We start from the raw sequence: 22239 nt of genomic DNA on the forward strand, positions 1-22239 counted from the left end.
ATACAGAAACTGCATAAATACATTTTAAAGTAAATGTAAAATAACACTGGATAGTCTTTAAGTCCTGACTAAATTAAATACATAGGCTATTAATCCTGATTCCTTACAATTAAAGCTATCTTTTGTTGTTTTGACAAAAAAAAGATAATGAAACATGTCTGCTGTCAGAAGAGCTAGTGCATGGATCCATTACTGTGTTCATATGTGTTTTATGCTTATTTAAGAAATAACCGACTGTTTACGAGGATACTCACCAAGATCGGCATTTTGACACAATTGTGCGTTTTTTTCAAGTGAAAGCGATATAATCCGTGAAAAATTACTTTTGTTACTGGTGTTTGTGAGGCGGCATTACTGTATGTATGCATGCAGAGAAAAACATCTCTCAGAGAGCGCGGGTACTGAATTGTTTAAAAACGCTTGAATGTTTAAACTGGTAAGACTTAAAAAGACGTGATGATGATCATCGTTTGTGCAAGTGACAATTCCGTAATGTCACGAATCCTAAACACGAGAGTGTAGTATCGCCGTCTTAAGCTTGCCTTGTGCAACCCATTTTGAGAGAGAGATAGAGAGAAGGACGCAGCACCGCTGAACACTCATGCTGTTCTTCACTCACTCAGAGAAAGTTTTAAAATTGATTTATTTGATTTTATACTCTGTGTGGATTCATTCACTTACTCATACAATCTACATGCTAAAGTAAATCAATGTTTGCGTGAATTTCCCGCATTATACTTTATATACAGAATATTGTAACTTTATATACAGAATGGACAATGATGAACATACTTAGACAGTTTGTGAACCCTGTTTTGTTTTCAGACAGTTTAATATAACTTTCAAAAAAGTCTACTACAAACAGTACTGTCACTCATCAACAGCAGCTGTCACAGTTGCTAGCCGACAAGAACAGTCCTCCGTAGGCTAGACCGTCTCATTTAACATTGTTCGGTATGACCTTCGCGGCCTTCGAAAGCGTGGCCTTTGAAGTACGAGTCCTTTGAAAGATGCAGCCTTTGAATTAGGACACAGCCAGACACTGTTCTCACCTTCTTAAACACTATGGCACAATCCACTGGGTTAAACCACTCACCACTGGTGACCAAATAAAGCTGTGTGTGTCATTCAACCACTGCACATGACAAAACAGCAATCACAAGCAGCAGGTGGACCTGCTAGTTGTGTGTGTGTGTGTGTGTGTGTGTGTGTGTGTGTGTGTGTGTGTGTGTGTGTGTGTGTGTGTGTGTGTGTGTGTGTGTGTGTGTGTGTGTGTGTGTGTGTGTGTGTGTGTGTGTGTGTGTGTGTGTGTGTGTGTGTGTGTGTGTGTGTAATCTCTGCTGGTGTGTTTCTTTGTCATACTGAGTTTAGAGCTACTTCATTAGTTTATGAATCACTGAAATAGCACAAGGAGTTAAGGTGATGGAAAGACTCTTGATTTCCGTTCCATTTGGTTACTGACAGTAAACAGGTGTCCTCTAATCCTTTTTGTTGAATAGTTACATGCCAGTTATGGTGTGCTTGTCATCTGTGAAAGTGTGTGTGTACTTTGAACGCTGTGACTGCAACAGGATCTTACCACAACTGTCTCACTTTTTACAGTGGGCATCTGTTCGACATAATTATCTTGTGTCCTCTATTAAAATATTTGATGACTACAAGGTCACAGGGAGACTCCGTTCAGGTTTGGTTTCTCAGTGGATGCCGACTTTCATGGCTGCTTTACTAGCTGCTAATATTTACAGTCATACCAAGTTTTACCCGAAGTATTAGGTACCTGCTTTTCAGAAAGGTGAGAGGGTTTGTTTAACAGAGAATGTCTGTAAGATGTCTAGACAGGGTGAAATTAACATCTGCTTCTAGCTAAATATGGAGGGTTTTTTGCATCTTAATTCTTGACTCAAAATTTGAAAAAGTTATATTTCCAAAGTGAAGTTACTAGGGATGGGCATTTCGAGCAAAATAATATTTGAAGATCGCTGGGTATTATTCAATAATTATTCGAATATCGCACCTCTACCCCACATGCACGCATGTATAGGCCACACACCAGAGCATGTGAGCGAAGCGGAGCGGTGTGACACTTAAAGCTGCAGTCGGCAAGTCTGGTAGATTGAGGGGACTTCATGTTTACAACTCTCGTGCCCCTCCCCCACTACCACCGAGCACCCTCCGATCGAGTTCGCGAACTCGTCAGTGCGTGTGCACTTTTTCTCTCCGCCATCACGCTTCGTACAATCCAACACACCTGCGAACTTCAGGTGTGTGCATGTGATATTGTAACTTGTGCAAGGGGGGAGGGGGGATCTGTGGCATGTGCACGAACTGTGATTGACTCACACAGCCCTGTGCTGATTGGACCAGAAGAACCGGGAGTGGTGGATTTTTGCAAAACAAATAACAGGCTCTAGGAGGAGGTAGATGTGCGGGTTTTTTTCTAAAACCTGCTCTTATTTATGTTGTTATGTCGGAGTGTCGGTTTCAGTGAATATGATCCAAAAAATCTTGCAGATTTCACCTTTAAATATAACTTTAAAAAACTTAAAATGTTATGCTAGCTGACAGAACATGTGCAGCTAAAAAAGGAAGGTGTAGTGTTAATAGACAGGACTTTGACTCCCTCATCACCTCTTTGTCTCTTTCTGACTGTGCTGCTGGTGTTTTGTCTATGTTCCGGCATGTTTACATTAGTGTTCACCATCACTGCAGCTGCTCTTTGAACAGCTGTATCATCTGAATTTTACAGTCAGATGTAATAATTTCCATTTTTTCAAAACAAATTAGAGAGCTATAATTGTGTATTTTAGTCAGAGTAAATGGTCGATTTAAATTAAAGAGGGTATGATGGACAGAAGTAAAATCTGCTCATTATATCATTATCTTGTGTACCTGTGTGTCAGTCTTTGATAAACAGTTTTATACACAATTTTATAAGGAAAATAAAACATATGCCTATTGTAAATTACACATTATGCAGAGATTTAAAGTGAATGTGAATTGCTGTTTGCAACCCATTTTACTTCCATAATGTGATGTACTGTATTTCTAAGTGAAATAGGATATTCAATAAAGAGCAGGACTTGAGTGTATCCAATGTGAATTGATTGGATCATAAAAAAAATCCTACCAATTCACAGTGAAGTCAGACCAAGTTCGCTAAAACAAAGCTATTTGGCTATTGGTTAACATAAGTCAAGAGTCTGTGTGGCAGTGATATCAGTGGTCTGTACTTCTGTTCCTGAGCCTTATTTTCATCCAGGGTCAAATTAAAAATGGATTATACACAGACTAAGGTCTACAGTGACCGTTGAAAAGAGACTGAGTTATGCCTCTTTCCTTGAGTGACTAGATACGTTTGCAACAATTGTGTTAACACCCTTCAGGGCACTGTGTGTATGTGTAACATTCCCAGTTGCTGTCAGAGCATTCTCTGGTTTCAATGTGTGCACATGATTTCAGTCCTCAGGGATATATAGAGATTTGTTCTCAGAGGGATCAACACTGTCCTCACCATGGAAGAAATATATCTGCCAGTCTACCAGTCACACACACAGACTAACTCCTTATCATACTCTGAAATATAGATCTGCCATGGCAGTTTGAGAAAGACAGATGATATGTTTCAAAACCTGGTGAGATGCTCGTCTAGGCTGTATTTGTGGGCATCATAGGCATGTTCAGATTGACTAATCACAAGTATGATACATTAAGAAATGAATGATATCTAACAGACATTCATAAGGGTGCTAAAAAAACAAGTGCTCAACAGAGACAGAAAGGAAGTTAATTAACAACAGCAGGAGCTTGCCAGATTCGAGCAGAGGCAGTGAAAAGCGATGTGTGACGGAGTGAATAAGGTGTGTGTGAGATTGAGCTGACAGTAGTGTGTGTGTGTGTGTGTGTGTGTGTGTGTGTGTGTGTGTGTGTGTGTGTGTGTGTGTGTGTGTGTGTGTGTGTGTGTGTGTGTGTGTGTGTGTGTGTGTGTGTGTGTGTGTGTGTGTGTGTGTGTGTGTGTGTGTGTGTGTGTGTGTGTGTGTGTTTGTTTACAGGGCCCCGGGGAGCAGTGTGTCTGTCACTAGTGCTTAGAAAAACATCTCTGTGTTAATCACAGTAATTACAGCAGATTGACCAGCTTTAAACAGCGGCAGCAGTAGTTATCACCTTAGCCATCTGTGGGAGACGAACCCTCACATATCCACTGAGCTGAACAATCACACAATTCACACACATCCATAAAAGCAACAAACACAGCACAAGGTGTTGAGTGGAGAGTGAATTGTGACACTAAATGGGTGTCCAATATAAACAACTAGACATCTGCTGTCGTGTATGCTCAGAATGGCATGTTGGGTTTAGTTTGTTTGTCTCTTGTGATACTGTATGTAGTTGATTTCCTCTTTTAGATTATCGCTGACATGAAGTATTCATGATCTCACATGATAACCATGAAACTCATCTACTTAAAAACATGCTCTGATTGGTCCATTACACAGTCAGAGAAAGGTTGTATCTGTACCTGTACTGACAGGTACAGGTCAGTCATTGACCAATTTAGAAATTGAGCTTACTTTGATACTGAGGGTCCTATTTAGCGCATGGTCTAAAGCACAGGGCGCAAGTTCACTTAGGGCGTGTCCAAATCCACTTAACGACGGGGAAAATGGTTGGCGTGCCCCATGGTCTAAAAGGGTTGTCCCTATTCTCTTAATGAGTAATGGGTGTGTTTTGGGATTTACGTGCATTAAACCAATCAGAGTCTCATCTCTCATTCCCTTTAAATGCCAGTTAAGCTCGCACCATGGCGGATTCGCTATTTACATGAAGGAATTTGATAGTGGAAAGACCGAACGCGTCTCCAGAGCGCAAACGGAACTGCTCGTGCACGAGGTAAAAGTGCGCAAGCAGACCATCTACGGGACAAGCCAGATTCCACCATGTCTTTATGTACACAATAATAATCTTTTACATTGTAATCCTTTTATTTAAAATATTTGGCATGTTTGTGTGCTGCTGTGCATGCCTGTGTGTTTAATAAGCTGAGTGTACGCGCGCTGTAACCCCCGCCAATGGGCGCACATTACTAACACACTCTTTAAAAAATAAATAAAAATATTGCGCCATTGACTTTAGACCAGGTTTCCGTTGGTCAATGGCGCAGTCTATTTATGTTGCCTCAAAATAGCAACGCGCCAACAATGCGCCTGAAACACACCTCGTTTTCAGACCAGCACGCCCATGGGCGCACAAATGGGCGCAAATGCATATGCTATTTAAACAACGTGGCGCAGGACGTGAAAATGATAACTGGGTCGGACTGAAACTAGCAAAAAATACTTGCGTCGCGCTTGGCACTGCATTGCGCCGGGTGAAAGATAGGGTCCTGAATCCGTAATGAAGACTCCTGGGTCAGCAGCCTGCCTGAGTGTATGTTATTTCAGCCCAAAGGTTAAGAGGCAAATTGGCCTGTCTGTCATTACAGTGATTGATTATGGCTGTGAGCTTGGCTCGATTAGCAACCACGGTGATCTCCTTCCAGTAAAGTGTAAATAAATATAACTTTCGCAATATTTGGCTGATGTAGTTGCTGATATTAATAGTACACCATTAACCAAGGGTAGCAACTTCATAACAAATGTGAGAAGCTCACAAGGGCCAAAATCTAATCAATTCAATACTAAAATCATTTTTATTATTTTTGTTCTTTCATGTCGTCACGTTTATTTATATAGCACTTATTACAATTACAGTGGTCAACATTTGAAGTGGATCAAAACCTTTCATTAAAGTTATACATGCATTTTGAACAATACTATTTTTGTCTTAGGACAACTTTGATTTACTTTTTTGATCCACTTCAAATGTTGACTACTGTAGATTGTTTCAAAGCAGCTTTACAGTGATAAAAAGGAAATTAATTCAATGATGCAAAAAAATCAACTCTGCTGGAAAGCAGCTCTAAAAAGACAATAGTAAACAGTCATTATTCAGTTGAAATCAGTTCAGTGTTGATTCAGTTTGGTTTCTATAACTGTGTAAAGCTCATCATTTATGGAAAGAGTTAAAATAATCTAAAGCCGCTCTGGAGAAAGAAGCTCTGGAGATGTCAGTGTATTGTCAATAATATTGCCAAATATTAAATGTCAACTTAACTCAACCAACTTAACAAGCCGAAAGTTGATAGTGGCAAGGAACCCAAAAAAAGACATGATTCTGGTCTGTATTTGTCACGGTCAGATATGGCCAGTGTCAGCTGGGATTAGTCTGTCAGCATCTCAGTCACGGTTGTGTTAGTGTTCTCTCTCAGTTAAAGCTGTAGTATATCAGCTTTCCATCTGTGGTGCTGCTAAAAATATGTTATAGCGTGTTAGGGTGTGCGTGAGCTAGGAGTTTCTTTTTATTGCATCACCTGCAGCCATGCTCTCAAATCAGTGTTTTACTATTGATTACATCTCGTGATGTTCTTTACAGTGATAAAAAATAAAATAATTCAATGATGCAAAAAAGGCCAGGTTTAAAAATAATAATAATAATAATAATAATAAAATTATTAAAACATTTACAATTATACTTGTTTTTATTCCAAACCACTTTTCTGAATACCTAGCACAGGTGCACCCTTACTGCATAAAGAGCACATCAGCTGTTGAGTTCAGAAGCTTTTTATTGCAGCATGACACCCTCTTCAGTCACTGATGAGAGATGAGAGCCTTCAAAGACTGTAATAAATTATGTTTTATTAACAAGTTCAGGAGGAACACGTGCAAATTATCTATCCAATCAGCACGGGAAAAGGCCTATATATATACGTAGCCGACTCGCCTTTGTTTCCTGACAGTTTTCAGCATCCCTCCACCACCCCGACTCCTCACTCTTGCCTGGTTCCTATCACAGCCAGGGATACAGGGGGAAACCCTAGATTCGGGCCAAAACACAGAGCTTCTCTCCTCGGACAGCATGCCAAATATGCGTACTCTTTCATTAGAGGTGTGCACAAATATTTGAATTTTTTAATATTCAATCTGTAATTATTATTCAAAAAATAAAATACGTAAATGCAGTGAATCTTGAGAGATATACTTCCTTTAAGTTTTGTTGAGGGAGACCGGTTTAAGAACAGAAAACAAAGTGCTTTTAGAAACTTTGTGCAACCACTATGTTTTGGTCGCACACCATTATCTGTGTCTCTGAAACGTCTGTCAGCGCAGCGCGTTTACACATATTGTTTAAAGTTTTAAACTAAAAGAAAACTTGACATATATTGTAAACTTGTTGTGTATATTGCCTAATCATGAGCTTGTTCAGAAATGGTGACAAAAACCGGAAAAAAACACCTTTTTCGTCTTTTTCGTTAAACCTCATTTAAATAAACAAATTTTAGATTTTTATGAGCCCGAATATTCAAATGCAATATTTTTGAAAATGCCCATCCCTAGTTTTAATATCTGATTATTTGTAAGTTTTAATTCGTGAATAACCCATTTTTGTTGTCTTAGTTGGGTCTGAGCTGGTTTATGTTGCTAATCTATGTTGTGGTTGCAGCTAAAACTTGAGGATGTGAGGCTGAATGCTTGCATTGTTTCAGCTGTGGCTTTGTAGCTGCCCTCTAAAGTACTTACATCATCTTTCTGTAAAGCCCCCTGTCCTCTCTTGTGCTCAGAATGATCACAAATAGCCATTCCTAAGCGTTTACCGCTAGGCTGAAGTCTCAGCTCAGCAGATTTGACAGTAAAACGGCCGTCAGGCAGAGAAGACGTGCAGGGCTGTCAGTTACAATGAAGGGAAGAGTTTAACACAGGCCTAGGGGTGCTGAAGGAAGGCCCCATAACCCCAGACCTCATCTCTAGCTTGACAGGAGTATGTGGGGCTATTTCGGGTTAGAAGGGATGTAGAAGTGGCAAGGTGCCTGAAGCCCAGCTTAACAGCATGACTGGCATTTGCCAGAAGGATTGGCTATTGGCACATACCACCCAGGGGGGCCCTGTAAGTATCTATAAGTACTTATAAATGACAGCACATAAACTTGTTTGGAGATACAGAATCCAAAGCACACTATACTCACTTAGAGTAACTGTGTGTGTGTGTGTGTGTGTGTGTGTGTGTGTGTGTGTGTGTGTGTGTGTGTGTGTGTGTGTGTGTGTGTGTGTGTGTGTGTGTGTGTGTGTGTGTGTGTGTGTGTGTGTGTGTGTGTGTGTGTGTGTGTGTGTGTGTGTGTTTTGTAGGAATGTGCAGAACTTCATAGCTTAAAATCAAGTAGTGACCGGTTTGTCTAGATATAAGCACTTTTTTAAGAATGGTAAACAGTGTATTTTCTAATTATACCTCAGATAAATCACTTGTCCTGCTTATGTTTTGGGCTTTTGTACAGAAGGTCACTAGTAAGGCTTTTGAATTTAAACTGTAAATTTGTTAGAGATAAACTGTACTAACAGGCAATAATACCAGCTTTATCTTAGAGTACTTTCACACTAAGGGCCCTATTTTAACGATCTGAAACGCAAGTATCAAACGCGAAACGCAAGTAACTTTGTGGGCGGATCTCAGGCGCTGTTGCTATTATACTGGCAGGATAAATGACTCTTTTGCCCGACGCAAATCTAAAATGGGTTGGTCTGAAGTAGCTTCATTAATCATAGGTGTGGTTTGGGCTTAACGTGCAATAAACCAATCAGAGCATCCTCTCACATTCCCTTTAAGAGCAGATGCGCTTGTTCCATGGCGGATTGCTATTATAACAGCAAATTTGCCAGGCGCACGCAACTTACATGATGGTAAAGGTGATTTTGCAGTTTTCAGAATTTTGTTTCCTGGTTCTTGACGGACAAAACACTTCATCATATGTCCTTATATACCAATGTCTTGCCACTATTGATCAAACACCATCATTACTACAATTAGCCTGAATAATTTGGGTAAATGTGTAAGCTAGATTTATGCCTATATTTTCACATCTTCATGGACACCACAATGATTTCCCTCATCATTGGTAATATTTTTTGTTGTAGTATGGTTTGCAAAAATGGGAACTGCTGCTTCTGTGTAGATGAGAGAAGCAAAGTGTATGCGCGTTGTATTGGCTCTTTTATTTATTTATTCCATCATATTTAGCATTGCACTTTCTCCTATTCATAGTAATATGAGTGCACCGTCTTTCTATATATAAGTTCTTTGGTGGTAAGAGAAGCATTCACTGCCAAACATTTATAATTGTGTCAAATATTTTTTGATTTGATGGGGGGGTTTTTTCATTCTTTAGATAACATTTCAAGTTAAATGTTTTTTATGCTATTTTTGTTTAGCAAATAAAAATGTAAAAAAATTAACTGCATCATATAAATTCTGAATAGGTAGTGATTTCTCCTATTGTTTTCCCCCTTTTGAACATGTTGTGTATGAGATCTGGCTCTGTCTGTGGTTTTTAGCAGCTGAATATAGCTGTTTCTTTTAGAGTGGACTCGGGATAATGAGCTGTGTTTTGCTGTCCGTAGAGACCTAACCCAAGCTCACTGCTCCAGAAGCCTTGTAAACCTTAATCCTGCTCACACACACACACACACATACATAAACATTGTGTGATCAGATGAGAACTTTGCAAAGTCTGCCTCCCGGTCTGTTCTACCATCTTAATAAACATCCTCCTCCACAGCTGCCATTTGGAATAAAAATCACCTCTCTTCACTCTTTTTTGGCGAGGCTAGAAAAAGCTGCATTTATTTGTTTCCAGGGATCAAGGAAACTTGACAAATTAACTCCCCAGGGAGGAGAAACACACTTCTCCTCCGCTCCCTGGCCGGCCCTGGAGTCTTCATTACGGGAAGAATAAGCAGTGTTTTCACTCTTCGTCTTGTTTTTTTTAGGCATGTTAGTACATTGAGAGAGTCGCTCGAGGGAGGAACAGCAGAGCTCTCTGTGGTTCAGCCTTTTAGAAGAGCTTTGGATATTTTCCATCAAGTCTCTACAGGAAGGCCACAGTGCAGGAAAGAGAGCAAGAGAGATGGGCACCCACGCTTTTGTGTCTAGTAAAGAGAGCATGTCCGTCCTTACATGTCATATCAGTCGTTGACTGCCTACTGGAACTATATAATCTGAAGAAAACTCTTTTATAAAAGCCCTCATTCTGACACAAACAAGTGCGAAAGGCTTTTCTTTGAGTGCTGTTAGCCCTCTCCGCCTTAAATCCAGTTATTCAGGCAGGATAAAGGGTGACTTATTGCACCCACTGGACAGCTTGTTTCTGAGCTGGGAGGCTGAACTGCCCTTGTTTGTTAAAGTGTGCTTAGATTGCCAGAGCCAGAGGGTATTGTGAGCTTTCCCGGGTCAAATGAGGTAGCCTATGGCCACTGTAAACTTTAAAGTTTCAGGAGTGACAACCGCATTTAAATGCGTTAGTAAGGTTGGGTATCGCTGAATACCATGAAAAAAATCAGAAGCCTAAAAAACAACTAACTAATAAACTACAATAATATACATTTCAAACATTATTATAAAAATAATGCGCATACAGTCAATAATACAATAAGAGCAAATTAGCAATTGCAACTGAACAAAGTTAAAAAATTTAAATCAAATGAAAATAACACATGGTTTTCTTTTTATAAATTAAATATATATTAATCCTTATTAAAGTTACAAAAGTTTTTTCAGTCAAGATCAATGAGTGATATTCTTTTTCTTTTGTTCTTTGATTAACAGTAATGACCCAGATGGCAGCAGGTTTATTAGGCTGCTGTCACTTTAAGAGCTAATGCTCAGATCCAATATACTGTTGCACATGTGTTTTCTTCCTCAATTGTTCACGTGTATGCCTCTCTCTGTGATCATTTATGCGTGTTTGTTAGAAAGCGACGGGGTGCTCTCAGCCATGCAATGAATGGTGCATAAAGCTTAGCAGGAAATCAAATTATTTCTGCACTAAACATTTTTTTGCCTTTTTTAACTGGATCACAGGCTAGTGAAATTGTACAATTTACTAGCCATTGGCTAATTAAAGACATTTTAGTCCCCTAGCATGAGATTTGGTCGCATTTGCAAGTGATTCACTCACATTGTAGAGGGTTGCATTGAAATGATCGGGTTTTGTGTGTGCATTTCGTTGTTCTTTTGCATGCATGCATATGCATGAGTGTTTGTGCATACTTGTGTCTTGCATTCGCGCCATGTCAGATGGCAGATGTTTGACACAAATCCATTCCCCAGGGGCACCTTGTACTCCCAGATTATTGATCTTCATCTGGCAGAGTGCTGCAGGCCAGGCTGACCCTTAATGTCTGCATCACACACCACCTCTCAGCTGCATACCCAGGACCTTATGCTCTGAGCTGGGTCCCATGAGCCACTGCATTGGGAGGCCCCCAGGCCCTTGAGAGAGGGTTCAGCAATCCATGGGGGTTCTGTTCCAGAAAGATCCCCAAAGCCTATGGGATTCAGACTCAATCAGCATCCCTTGCTGCGGGCGATGGAGAGGCCAGACTGGGTGTGAAGAGATGGAAAAGACATTGGGATGTGGTTCCCTCTGAGGCAGACAGAGAGTTAATCAGAGTTATGCATGCACTGTGATCCCCAAGAGCTTTTGGTCCCAGAGGATACATATACTTGGTTGACAGTTGCTCTCTCTCTTCCTTTCTCTTTCTCAATCATGGAGTGCACTTATGTACAGTAAAACACTAATATCGGCTCATTGTAAAAGCAGTTTTGGGTGTGCCGGTCAGGTTTGCCTTAGTTTATGTCCTTTCCCTAATAAAAGACATTATGCATTCACATAACCTTACGACCAATGGCAACAGACACGTTCGTCTAGTTTTGTCTGATCAGTGTGTTACCCCTGTTGGCATCTTTTAGCATTGCTCGGCACTTGTTTTCGCTGACTGAACATGTTTCCAGAATTGGTATGTCAGAGAAGTGGCGTAATGTAATCTAGTGACTGTTGCCGTTGGTTGGTGTCTGTCGGTGCAGTGTGCATTAGCATTTAGGCTCTTGTCCCTCATGATGGTTTTATGTTATGTTATGATTTTACTCACTGAATTTGATTATGAGTAGACACATATTTGATCTGGCAGAGCAGATTTACACATTTATTTAGCTCTTTTAAGGGGAGACACCCCAGGTGAATAGGGAAAAAACATTTTTTAATAGATATCAACATGAAACTTCCCCAGTTGATTACTGACATTAAGACGAATATATTTTGTATTACAAGTTTTTAGAATATTTATAGTTAAATATGCAAATGAGGTATTATCTCATTAAATATTACATTAAATATTATATTTAAAATTGCATATATTCCCAGAAGAGAAATCTGAACAGTGGATAAAGCCAGATTCAAAATTCTTGTTTCATTTTGTTGACACATAAGTCCTCAAAGGTTTTTACAGGATTTTGATTTTGAATATCTTTTTTTATCACTCCATTAATCAGAAAAAAAAATTAAACAGCCATAATAAAAAAAAAAAATTGCCCCATTTTAGGTATAAAATGTTGTATAAATCAGAATCTGAATGATATATGTACAAACCCCTTTGTAAAAAACCTTGAGCATATAGATACTGGAATCTTGTAGGAATACAACTGGAAAGTTTTGGTGTATGTAAGTGCTGCTGAAGTAGAGATTTCTGGCTCAGAGAACTTTTAGAGTTAAATGCCCCATTGTACTTTAACGATTGGTTGCTGATAAAAAGGAAATGACCATATTTGGATCCGACAACATTGTACAGGAGAGAGAGAGCTTTCCAACGGTGTGTGATGACAGGGTGCAGACAGCGATCGCGAAGCAACATGTTGATTTAGAACGCCAGTTTTTGTTGAATTTAGGAGAAATCTACTGACGTAAATAGGCAAAGTGTAGTAAAATAAAGACCTAAATGTGTATTTTGGACTTTTTTTCACCACAAGCCTGAAAGAAGACATGTTATCAAAGACAAATAGCCCAAAATCTCTAAATTGACCAGTAAAAAAAATATTATGTTTTTGCCTGGCGTGTCTCTCCTTAAAATCAACGCTGAGCGCAACAAAGACCTGCCTCTGAAAGTAAATTGAAACAATTTTCTGTGGCATAAGTCTTGCTGTTTTATGAGTTTATATTCCATTTAGTTCAAATCTGATTTTGTTTTGACCTTTACCTCCAATATATGTTTGCATGTGTGGTTTCTCTTGTCTTTTCAGTTCCAGATTTTAGCATTGATACAATACTTCTACTTCTCTTGTCTCTTCAGTTCCAGATTTTAGCATTGACACGCTCTCCACCAATGCCAGCCAGGAGCTGCGTGGCCTGGCCATTCCCAAGGTGTCAGGCCTAGAGCGCAGTCAAGAGAAGAGCCAGGAGACTTCCCGCGAACTCTCCTCGGCCACCCCCTCACTGGTGCCCGCTTCCCATTCCAAACCTCCCCTCCCCACCCCTCTTCATCTCCAGCCACCCCCCTCCAACCGGGGGTTACCCTTGCCCCCAAGTCCAGCTCAAACCCAGCACCCTTGCCCAGAGCGCCCACTTAGACCGCTCACGCCCGCTACCACTCTGCCTCCAACCCAGAGCCACAAGCCCTCTCAGGCACCCCTGCCCCAGCCTCGGGACCCATCTGAGCCTCCATCTAACCCAAGGCCATCTCGAACCCCAGGCATCTACCACCACCCCCCATCACCAGTGCTACCAGCCCAGCAGAACCCCACCCTACCTGTGCAGCACAGACCACCCTCACGGTGCCACCCACGTCCGATTTCAGCCTACAGTGGCAGCCTTACCCTTAACGGCCTGAGGTGAGTGGGCAACAAATGAGTGTAATGAAGTTAAAAATTAGCAAGAAGTTTCTGTTATACTCCAGATGTGCTGTACACTGATTGAGCAGATGTTCTAAGCCCACCGCTCTTAAATACTGTAGCGGAACAGCATGATTCCTGTATTAGAATGTAAAATGTATCAATCCTCCAGTAAACATGAGGCTCAAATCCCTGTCTGTATGTGTTTGTATGTGAGTGTGCATGAGCTTGACAGCACCACAGAGAGAACCCCAGCTGAGAGATTAGACGGTTTGATTCGTTCCCCTCCCACATAGATGCTGTAGCTGGCGGCGGATTGTAGATAACAATTTCTCTCCTTGACTCAAGACACCCCAGTATCCAGCAGAGAAGCAGATCTTCTTCTCCTCCCTCCTCTCGCCCTTCTCAGCCGACCTTTAGATTTCTTTAGACTGCTGATGATAATTATACCTTGTGTTTCTCTGTGTCTGTGTGCAGCTTTTAATATGAAACAATTAGCGTTTAAATGATTACTTAGCTTGTAAATTGGCTCTTTGTTAAATTGCATACAACTCTGATAAATACTTTAGCTTGTGCCGAAAATCCCTCCAGGAATAACATTCTTTAACACTGTATGCACATTTTCCAGGTTTCTGAAACTGGATTCTTCTGCTAGATTTGTAGCAGATTGTGTAGCAGTTTTGTGATCATTGTTTGGAAAGGTCTTTTATGCAGGCACATTTTTACAGTTGTTTATTTTCTTTTTTTCACAGCAGTAGTCGAAGCAGCACTCCAGGGAAGCCCCCGGGCCCCTCTCCAGCCCCTCATCTGCATCATCACCAACCTGCCCCCACTGGGGCAGCAGCGACCTTCCCCCTGCCAGCGAACCCCACGGCTTCGCACACCTTCCCCCCCTCCCTGCCGTCCTCCACTCTTCCTCATCACACCAATATGTTTGCGTCGCCTGCTGCTCTGCCTCCACCTCCTCCTCTCACCTCAAACACTCTGCCGGTCCCCGGACACCCAGCTGGGAGTGCCTACTCAGGTACCAATCTCTCATCTAGCGTCCTTTAATACATAATATAAAGTAAGATATTATTGCCAGCTAATGTTGGATCACGTAATAATCGTTTATCTGAATGTTTGTTCTGCATTCAGATAAACACTTTTGAAAAGGGGTTCTGGTTAAGTTCCAATTTAGATTTTTTTAGATGTTTTTAAAACTCAACGTTTATTTTTGTTTCCCTACTCTTTCTTCTCACAGAACAAGACATTCTCCGGCAGGAATTAAATACTCGTTTCCTGGCGTCTCAGAGTGCTGATCGCGGGGCATCACTGGGTCCCCCTCCATACCTGCGGACTGAGTTCCACCAGCACCAGCACCAGCATCAGCATCAGCACCAGCACACACACCAACACACACACCAGCACACCTTCACCCCTTTCCCCCACGCCATCATGCCCACGCCTGCACCACCCATGGTGCGTACCCCAGCCAGAAATGTGAGGATAAGTGGAACACAACTCTAAAAAAATTTACATTGTGGTGATGGGTGGGTGATTGTATAATTGAATGGTTGAATGGGTAACTGAATATATAAAACCAATGCATAAAAAAACATACAACTAGGGCTGCACGATATTGGAAAAAACTGACATTGCAAAATATATTGCAATATGAAAACCATTTCAACATGATTTTAATAGCTCTATTTGTAAAGAATGAATCATTCTAGGATGATTGGGGTAATTTTGTAGGGTAGTGCATCTGCATAGAAAATAATAAACAAATTACAAGCCTAGATGAATACAATAGAACAAAGACACAGATTAAATAAGCAGTGCTTTATGTTTTTCAGTTAAGTTAACTATTTAGGTACAGACATTGAAAATTAAAATGTAAAATAACACTGCATAGTCTTCACTGTATAAATGAAATATGATTCATATAATTAATACAGTTTATCTTTGTTAAAGCTACAAAAGTGATTTTCTCTTTTGTTGTTTGATGAACTTTGGTGACACAAACAGTTGCGTGTATATTGGGCTGCTGTCACTTTAAGACGAATGCACTATCCAATATCGGTAATGACAAGCGTCCGTTTTCTTTCTCTGTTTACAACTCATAACCGACTGTTTACGAGGAAACTCGTCGAGACGGACATTTTGATTACATTTTCCGTGCACATGTCTGTTTAAGCACAAATCGATAAGAAAGGGAAGGGAATTCGGGGTTCACGAACTTCACATTTTGTTTGCGTGGCTATTCTGCGAGTTTCAGTCTTCTTGCACTTGATGTTTAAACAGACAGGACTTAAAAACACATGCAAATGATGTCACTCTATGATGGTTAAACTTTGCTAGTACTCTGCAAATCTGAACTGGGGGGGTGGGCAGCTGGCCCGTATGGATTACCAATCAACTACGAACCCATGCTGCGATGTGACTATAGTGGATGCGCACATCGCAATATCGATGCTAAAAATTATACATTGTGCAGCCCTAATAAAAATCAAATGCATGTATATAAGATACAGGGTTCCCATGGAAATTTCATGGAAATTTCTATTTTAAATCCTTTTAATGAATCATCAAACCAGATCACATATAATGAATTTGTTAGTGAATCTGTCAAAATCAAATGCATCAAAATTATTTGTAAAAATCCTTGAGTAATCAGAAATCCTTGAAATTTGTCAAAAACTGTGGGAACACTGTAGGTAACTACTAAATTTGTGCATGTGTTGTACCGACTGCTGAATTATAAATGTGTTCGGTAAAGTATTCAGTAAACACTGCAAGCCATTCTAAATCGTAACGTTTCTCTCTTGCCACAATGTGGCTTTTCTATGTTGAAAAACTGCTGTTTTTCTCTGGCATGCTCCTCCGCCCTCTGTTCTCTGTCCTGATTTTAGAATTGGCAGTCAGAGCCACTGGCAATACATTTTTGTTCCAGCCAAGCCTTGAGAACTTAATACTAGTTTATTCATTCCCAGTTTAATGACATCATTTTGGTCTGGTGGAGTTTTGACTGAGGGCTTTTGGCTGGCAAGCAGCAGAGCTGATTAGTGATTTGAGGCTTTATACAGACACTCCCACACACAGCTCGATCATAACCACAGTGCCCACAGAGGCTTAAAAGTGGTGTTTGAACCATTCCAGGCTCAAAAGCCTCTGAGAATGGCGCTCTGTTTGCTAATGAGAGTATAAAAGTAGTTTGAGAGCCACATTGTTTACTCACGAGTGGGAAACATTCTCTCTGGATCCAGATTAGACCACTCAAACCTCATTAAATGAGCTGTTTATAGGACTATTTTTAGACAGCCGAATGGCTTCTACTTGACCACTCACAGAATTGCTGAGTTATACATATTAACGAGAGAAATCCCTTGTGATAATTCACTATAAAACGCAAAACAGCAGCCGACAGAACAAAATGGAGTTCCCTTACAGTCGCCTCAAGCACCAGACGGCGCAAAGAGGATTGATTGAAAACAAACAACATTCTGGATGGGGGCAGCAGGAATAATGCAGGGCAACATTCTGATCTGTGCTAAAATTCATTAATCAGGGCAGAGACTATTTTTCTGCCAACCAAACACACTTTTCTGGAGAGCACATTAAAGCATTTGGTATTTATTTTGAGCCTCATGACTCCACAAGATATTTGTCAGGAGTAAATTGTTTGTAGGCCTGAAAGACTCCTGTGTGTACTGAGCTCTGTTTCTCCTTTCCTCTGCAGTTCGACAAATACCCCACTAAAGTCGACCCCTTCTACAGACACAGCGTAAGTCCTTGTCATATTTTTGTAATTTGCTGTGGTGGCTTTTTTTCTTCTTGTTTAGTGTAGAGGTCATTGTTATTTTTATTTCTGCTTCATTTAATTTCATCATATACAAATTTTCTTTAAAAAAATGTATTATGCTGATTTGCTGCAAGATGTGTTTACTGAAATGCCTTGTTGGATACTGCAGGAATCGGGTTAGAGATAAAATGTGTTTCATTCTGCCTGCCTGTCCAACAGGTTAATGCAACTTTAATTTATCTGATCTCTGCCCTTCAATTACGGAGTCGCCATTTAGCAATGATTCATTTGTGACACCCACCCAAGAACACACACACTGCAGTAATTACATGCATTATGCAGTGCGTTGTGATAATAACAGTCATTGCTATCAGAGCAGGTTTAGAGAGTGACCCGTATTGTAAATTCATCTTGCTGTTAATCTTTGTTGAATGTCACAGCAGCCAAGGGTCAGATGAAGGTTGTATCATTATATGGAGCAGAATAGGTGCTTTGTAGTCACTTTCTTTCATTTATTAATTTATACAGAGAAAAACTAAGCAAAACACTGTTGTGAATCATTTTCACATGGTGCGTATTTCCATGTTATGACGCTTTATATTATGCAGTATGTAATGAAGAGGGCCATTTAAATGTCAGCAGCTGATCTTGTGTAGTTGTTAGTTTGTACAGCGACCTGCAGGCTCTGGTCTCATTGTATAACTGTAAACAGCTGACACGATCAAACAAGAACCTCTTGGAGTAACTGTGTCTTATATCCTTTTTCTTTTCTCAGCTGTTCCACTCTTACCCCCCAGCGGTGTCTGGCATTCCTCCCGTCATCCCGCCGACGGGGCCCTTCGGATCTCTGCAGGGAGCGTTCCAGCCCAAGGTATCACAATATCAAACGCTAAATGTCGGAATGTCAAGACAACTCCCAAAACGAACCTCCTGTGCTGTTCTGAGTGTACTCCTGCACACATGGAATGGATCTGGCTAAACATAAACAGATCTCAGACAGTCTGTTACTTCTTTAATGTTATGTATAGGTATAGTATAAATAGAGAATCAATTTCATGTTCTTTTTAACGTGTACAGTCTGCTGGTGATGTCCCCAGTTAGCTAACAGTAATGGTTGAGGAAGTAAGAGATGATACTGGAAGATTTAAGTATCTAGGGCCCTATGAAATCCGTTTTATTTTTTTCCCAGATTCCGTTTTTCTCCTTATTAATTATAAAGAATAACAACAACAATTTCTGCATTTAAAAATAAAATTTCTAAGAAAAAATATTTTGATTTCAGAAATCTTGTGTTGTGTATTTAAACTTTTTCTCGCAATCAAATGAAGGCATAAAATAGTAATTTAATTTATCTTTTAATCATATGAAATTAAACTTTTTTTATTTACATTTTTTTTAATAATAATTTATTATTATTATTATTAGCGTTCATATTATTATTATTACATTGAGACGTAGCTAAATTCTACGTCTGTACAACAGTAATATATTTGTCACAATTGCTTCAAGTTAAACCAAACTTATTTTGACTGGTTACCGTGAAGACCTTTGAGTTTCTGTGTGTTTATGGTATGACGATAGTTTTTCTCTAATGTAATGGTCAAATATTTGTGAAGTGACTCTGGAGACGAAGTTCATGCATTCATGTCCTCATATAGCGAGGCTGAAAGCATGCATGCTTCAGAGTGTGTGTGTGTTTTTGTGTGTGTGTGTGTGTGTTAATGAAACTGCGCATCTGCACCATTCTTTCTATGCAGAACATGCAGGATTCATATTTAAATAGTTTTTTTTGCGGTTTAATATTCACAGACACTAGTCTATATTGTGATTTGATTTAAAGTGTTTTTTATCAAAAATGTGACAACTTCCATGAAATCTGCGTTACACAGTAAATTTAGTTTTTATGACTGGATTCCGCGATTTCGTCTGCGTTTTCTGCATCGCGTAAATCATAAGGCCCAAGATATCTTGTGATAAGCTGAGAATGCTTACTTTTTGTCTTTGTTTACTATAGACCTCAAATCCTTTAGACGTGGCAACCAGGCCTGGAGCCGTCCCACACACACTTCTTCAGAAAGACCCTCGGGTAAGCATCCCAAAGACACAGTTTGCAACGAACAAACTGTGGTGACTGTGGTTTTTAAACTAGTGCTGGCCAACTAACCATCATATTTGTCAGTCATGTTAAACTGTTGTCCACATTGGTATGCAGGCAGTGATAGGAAGGGGAATACTCTACATTCTGGCCTAATTATTCCACGAAATGCTTCATTAGAAAGGGAAATTTTAACATTTTAATTTGGTCAGTGATGAAGTGATGCTCGGATGCTAATTAAAAGCCCTGACTGACAGCTTTGTGTCCCTAATCTCTCTCACTTGCGCTCTTTTTTTCCTTTCCTCTCTAGCTGACAGATCCGTTCCGGCCAGTTCTCAGGGTAAGACTGCTTTATCAGTTATTCAGTTTGTTTCCCCACAGGACTATGAAGGAAATAGAGTAAAAGCTCATTACAGTTTAATCCCACCTTACACTGAGCACCTGCCTTCCGCTCCACAGTCTCTTTAATTAGCCGTGTGCTGGGACTCAACGGTCTCATCTCAGAGTCTATAGGAGACACTATATGACTCCCTTATCTGAAAACACTTTGAAATGACATTTTGCTTAATTAATATGCAGCCATGCCCAAAATATGGGAATAAGCAAAGAAACTTGAAATGAAAATTGTAAGTTAAATTTCACTTTAAAAGTGCTCAACAGTTTGTAGATAAAATTGTAGATAATCTTGTCATATGTACGCGATATTCTGTTATAAAAGTGCTTAAAAGGTTTAGATTAATAAAATAAAAATAACATGAATTTAGTCACGTCTAAACATGAAAACCTTACCTTGTCTTTCTGTCTCCAAAGAAACCAGGAAAGTGGTGTGCTATGCATGTCCATATAGCCTGGCAAATTTACCATCACCAACAGAAAGTAAAGGTGAGATTTGCATACATAACCTGATTTTACTTTTACTGCACTGCACCCTCCGATCACTACATATGAAAAAAAAAATCTTTGTGGCTCTCTTCTTTCTCCTCCTGTTAACTCTGACCTACATAATACAATACAATCAGTACTCTGAGAGGGGTATCACATTAGTTCTCTCTTGTACTTGGCCTTCTCCAGCAGCAGATGCAGGTTGACCCACACAAACTGGACTTTGGCCTCAAACCGGAGTTCCTATGTCGACCCCCAGGCCCCACCCTTTTTGGAGCCATCCATCACCCTCATGACTTGGCACGACCTGCATCGCTTTTCTCAGCAGCAGGTGAGTGGATTTTCCACATCTTAGTTGAGAGATATCACTATCACTACACAGATTAAGTGCAGTGCTTCCAATATTTTTCAGTGAGTAACCACTAATCTAAGTTATTATTTTTTTCTTAAAAGATTTGTCATTGTTTTAGTCCCCATTTCTCAGTACTCATTACATGCGATATCAAACTGTACTGCAAGCAAGTAAAGTAACAAAACTGCAATCCTTCATTATAATTAGAGCAATCTATGCTTTGTAGAGAGCAGCTTTGTTGATGGGAACATTCTAATTTTATTATGTTGCTTGCATTGTGTTATGTATTGCATTTTCACTCCTGTCAGGATGTTGATGATTATTGTTGTCTGTCTTTGTTTCAGGGCCCACGCATCCCTCAGCTGCACCTTTCGGACACCATCCACATCATCCTAGCAACTTTCTTACCCCAGCACCCCACTTAGGTAAGCTAACAAGAGGACACATGCACGTTCACACTCCTCCACTAGGTGTCACTGTGCAGTCAATTACTGACTGAAATGTGTATATTCTAAGGCAGGGGTGTCCAGTCCTGCTCCTGGAGGGCCAAAGTCCTGCAGAGTTTAGCTCCAACATGCCTTAACACTTGCCTGAAAGCTTCTAATAATCCTGAAGACCTTGATACGCTTGGTTCAGGAGTGTTTTATTAGGATTGGAGCTAAACTCTAGGATTGGACAACCCTGGACTAAGGGTTACTGAATACTTCTTTGAAAGTCAGCGCATAGAGCTAAAACGTGTTGATATATCTGTTCATTTGTGAACTAAGGACTCGGTTAATAGCTGGTTCATTGTGAAAAGTTATCATTCTAAAATGAAACAAGCTGTAGTTCATTGGTAAATCACACAATCGTTTGTTCATTGACTGATTCTTTATTCCTGTTTTGATTGTCAGAGCCCTTCAGCAGACCGCCTTCATTTGGAGGTCTGGCCTCATTAAGCACTGCAGCTTTTGGTGGGCTGGGAAACCCAGCACTCAGTGAGTGTCAATTAGTCAAATTGTTGTTTATTAGAAATTTTACCTTCAGTCAACTTTTTATCATTCAGATATATCTCATAATTACACGACTCTGTGGAATACTTGATTCTTATTGGTCAATCCCGCCATCCAGCGGTATGTTATCCCCCAATAACAACCGGAAAACTGATAACACAGGCTCATCCGGGTAAATGAAGTAGCGTTTTACGCTCATCAGAAACAGTTTTTCCTCGTGGAAGTTATTGATTAAATATTAAAACTCAAATCCATATTTTGTGTACAGTTATTTAATTGTCATCTGGTATCGCAGACTCACTCTCTCGTTTCATCCAAATGCAGCTGCTGCTGTTTTGCAAAGATTGTTTTGTACACTGTAATGGTTTATAAGATAACAAACAGGTAC

General features: G+C 40.1%; 1 protein-coding gene across 12 annotated transcripts in view; it reads left to right on the top strand.

The window, feature by feature from the left end:
- auts2a (activator of transcription and developmental regulator AUTS2 a) overlaps positions 1-22239 on the top strand; it is a 331482-nt gene that overhangs the window by 303698 nt on the left and 5545 nt on the right. For 8 of the 12 annotated variants that reach the window (XM_079600773.1, XM_079600781.1, XM_079600774.1 and 5 more), the window contains 11 exons: positions 13209-13746; positions 14499-14770; positions 14990-15228; positions 17468-17512; positions 18306-18401; positions 19545-19616; positions 19936-19965; positions 20436-20507; positions 20697-20838; positions 21204-21284; positions 21753-21836. In XM_079600773.1, coding sequence (XP_079456899.1) covers positions 13209-13746; positions 14499-14770; positions 14990-15228; positions 17468-17512; positions 18306-18401; positions 19545-19616; positions 19936-19965; positions 20436-20507; positions 20697-20838; positions 21204-21284; positions 21753-21836 — 1671 coding nt within the window. The remainder of the gene's footprint in view (positions 1-13208; positions 13747-14498; positions 14771-14989; positions 15229-17467; positions 17513-18305; positions 18402-19544; positions 19617-19935; positions 19966-20435; positions 20508-20696; positions 20839-21203; positions 21285-21752; positions 21837-22239) is intronic. The other 4 variants (XM_079600782.1, XM_079600783.1, XM_079600780.1 and 1 more) reach the window with 4 other exon arrangements.

Source organism: Phoxinus phoxinus (genome assembly GCF_949152265.1).
Source record: "Phoxinus phoxinus genome assembly, chromosome: 23".
NCBI classification, from domain to species: domain Eukaryota; kingdom Metazoa; phylum Chordata; class Actinopteri; order Cypriniformes; family Leuciscidae; genus Phoxinus; species Phoxinus phoxinus.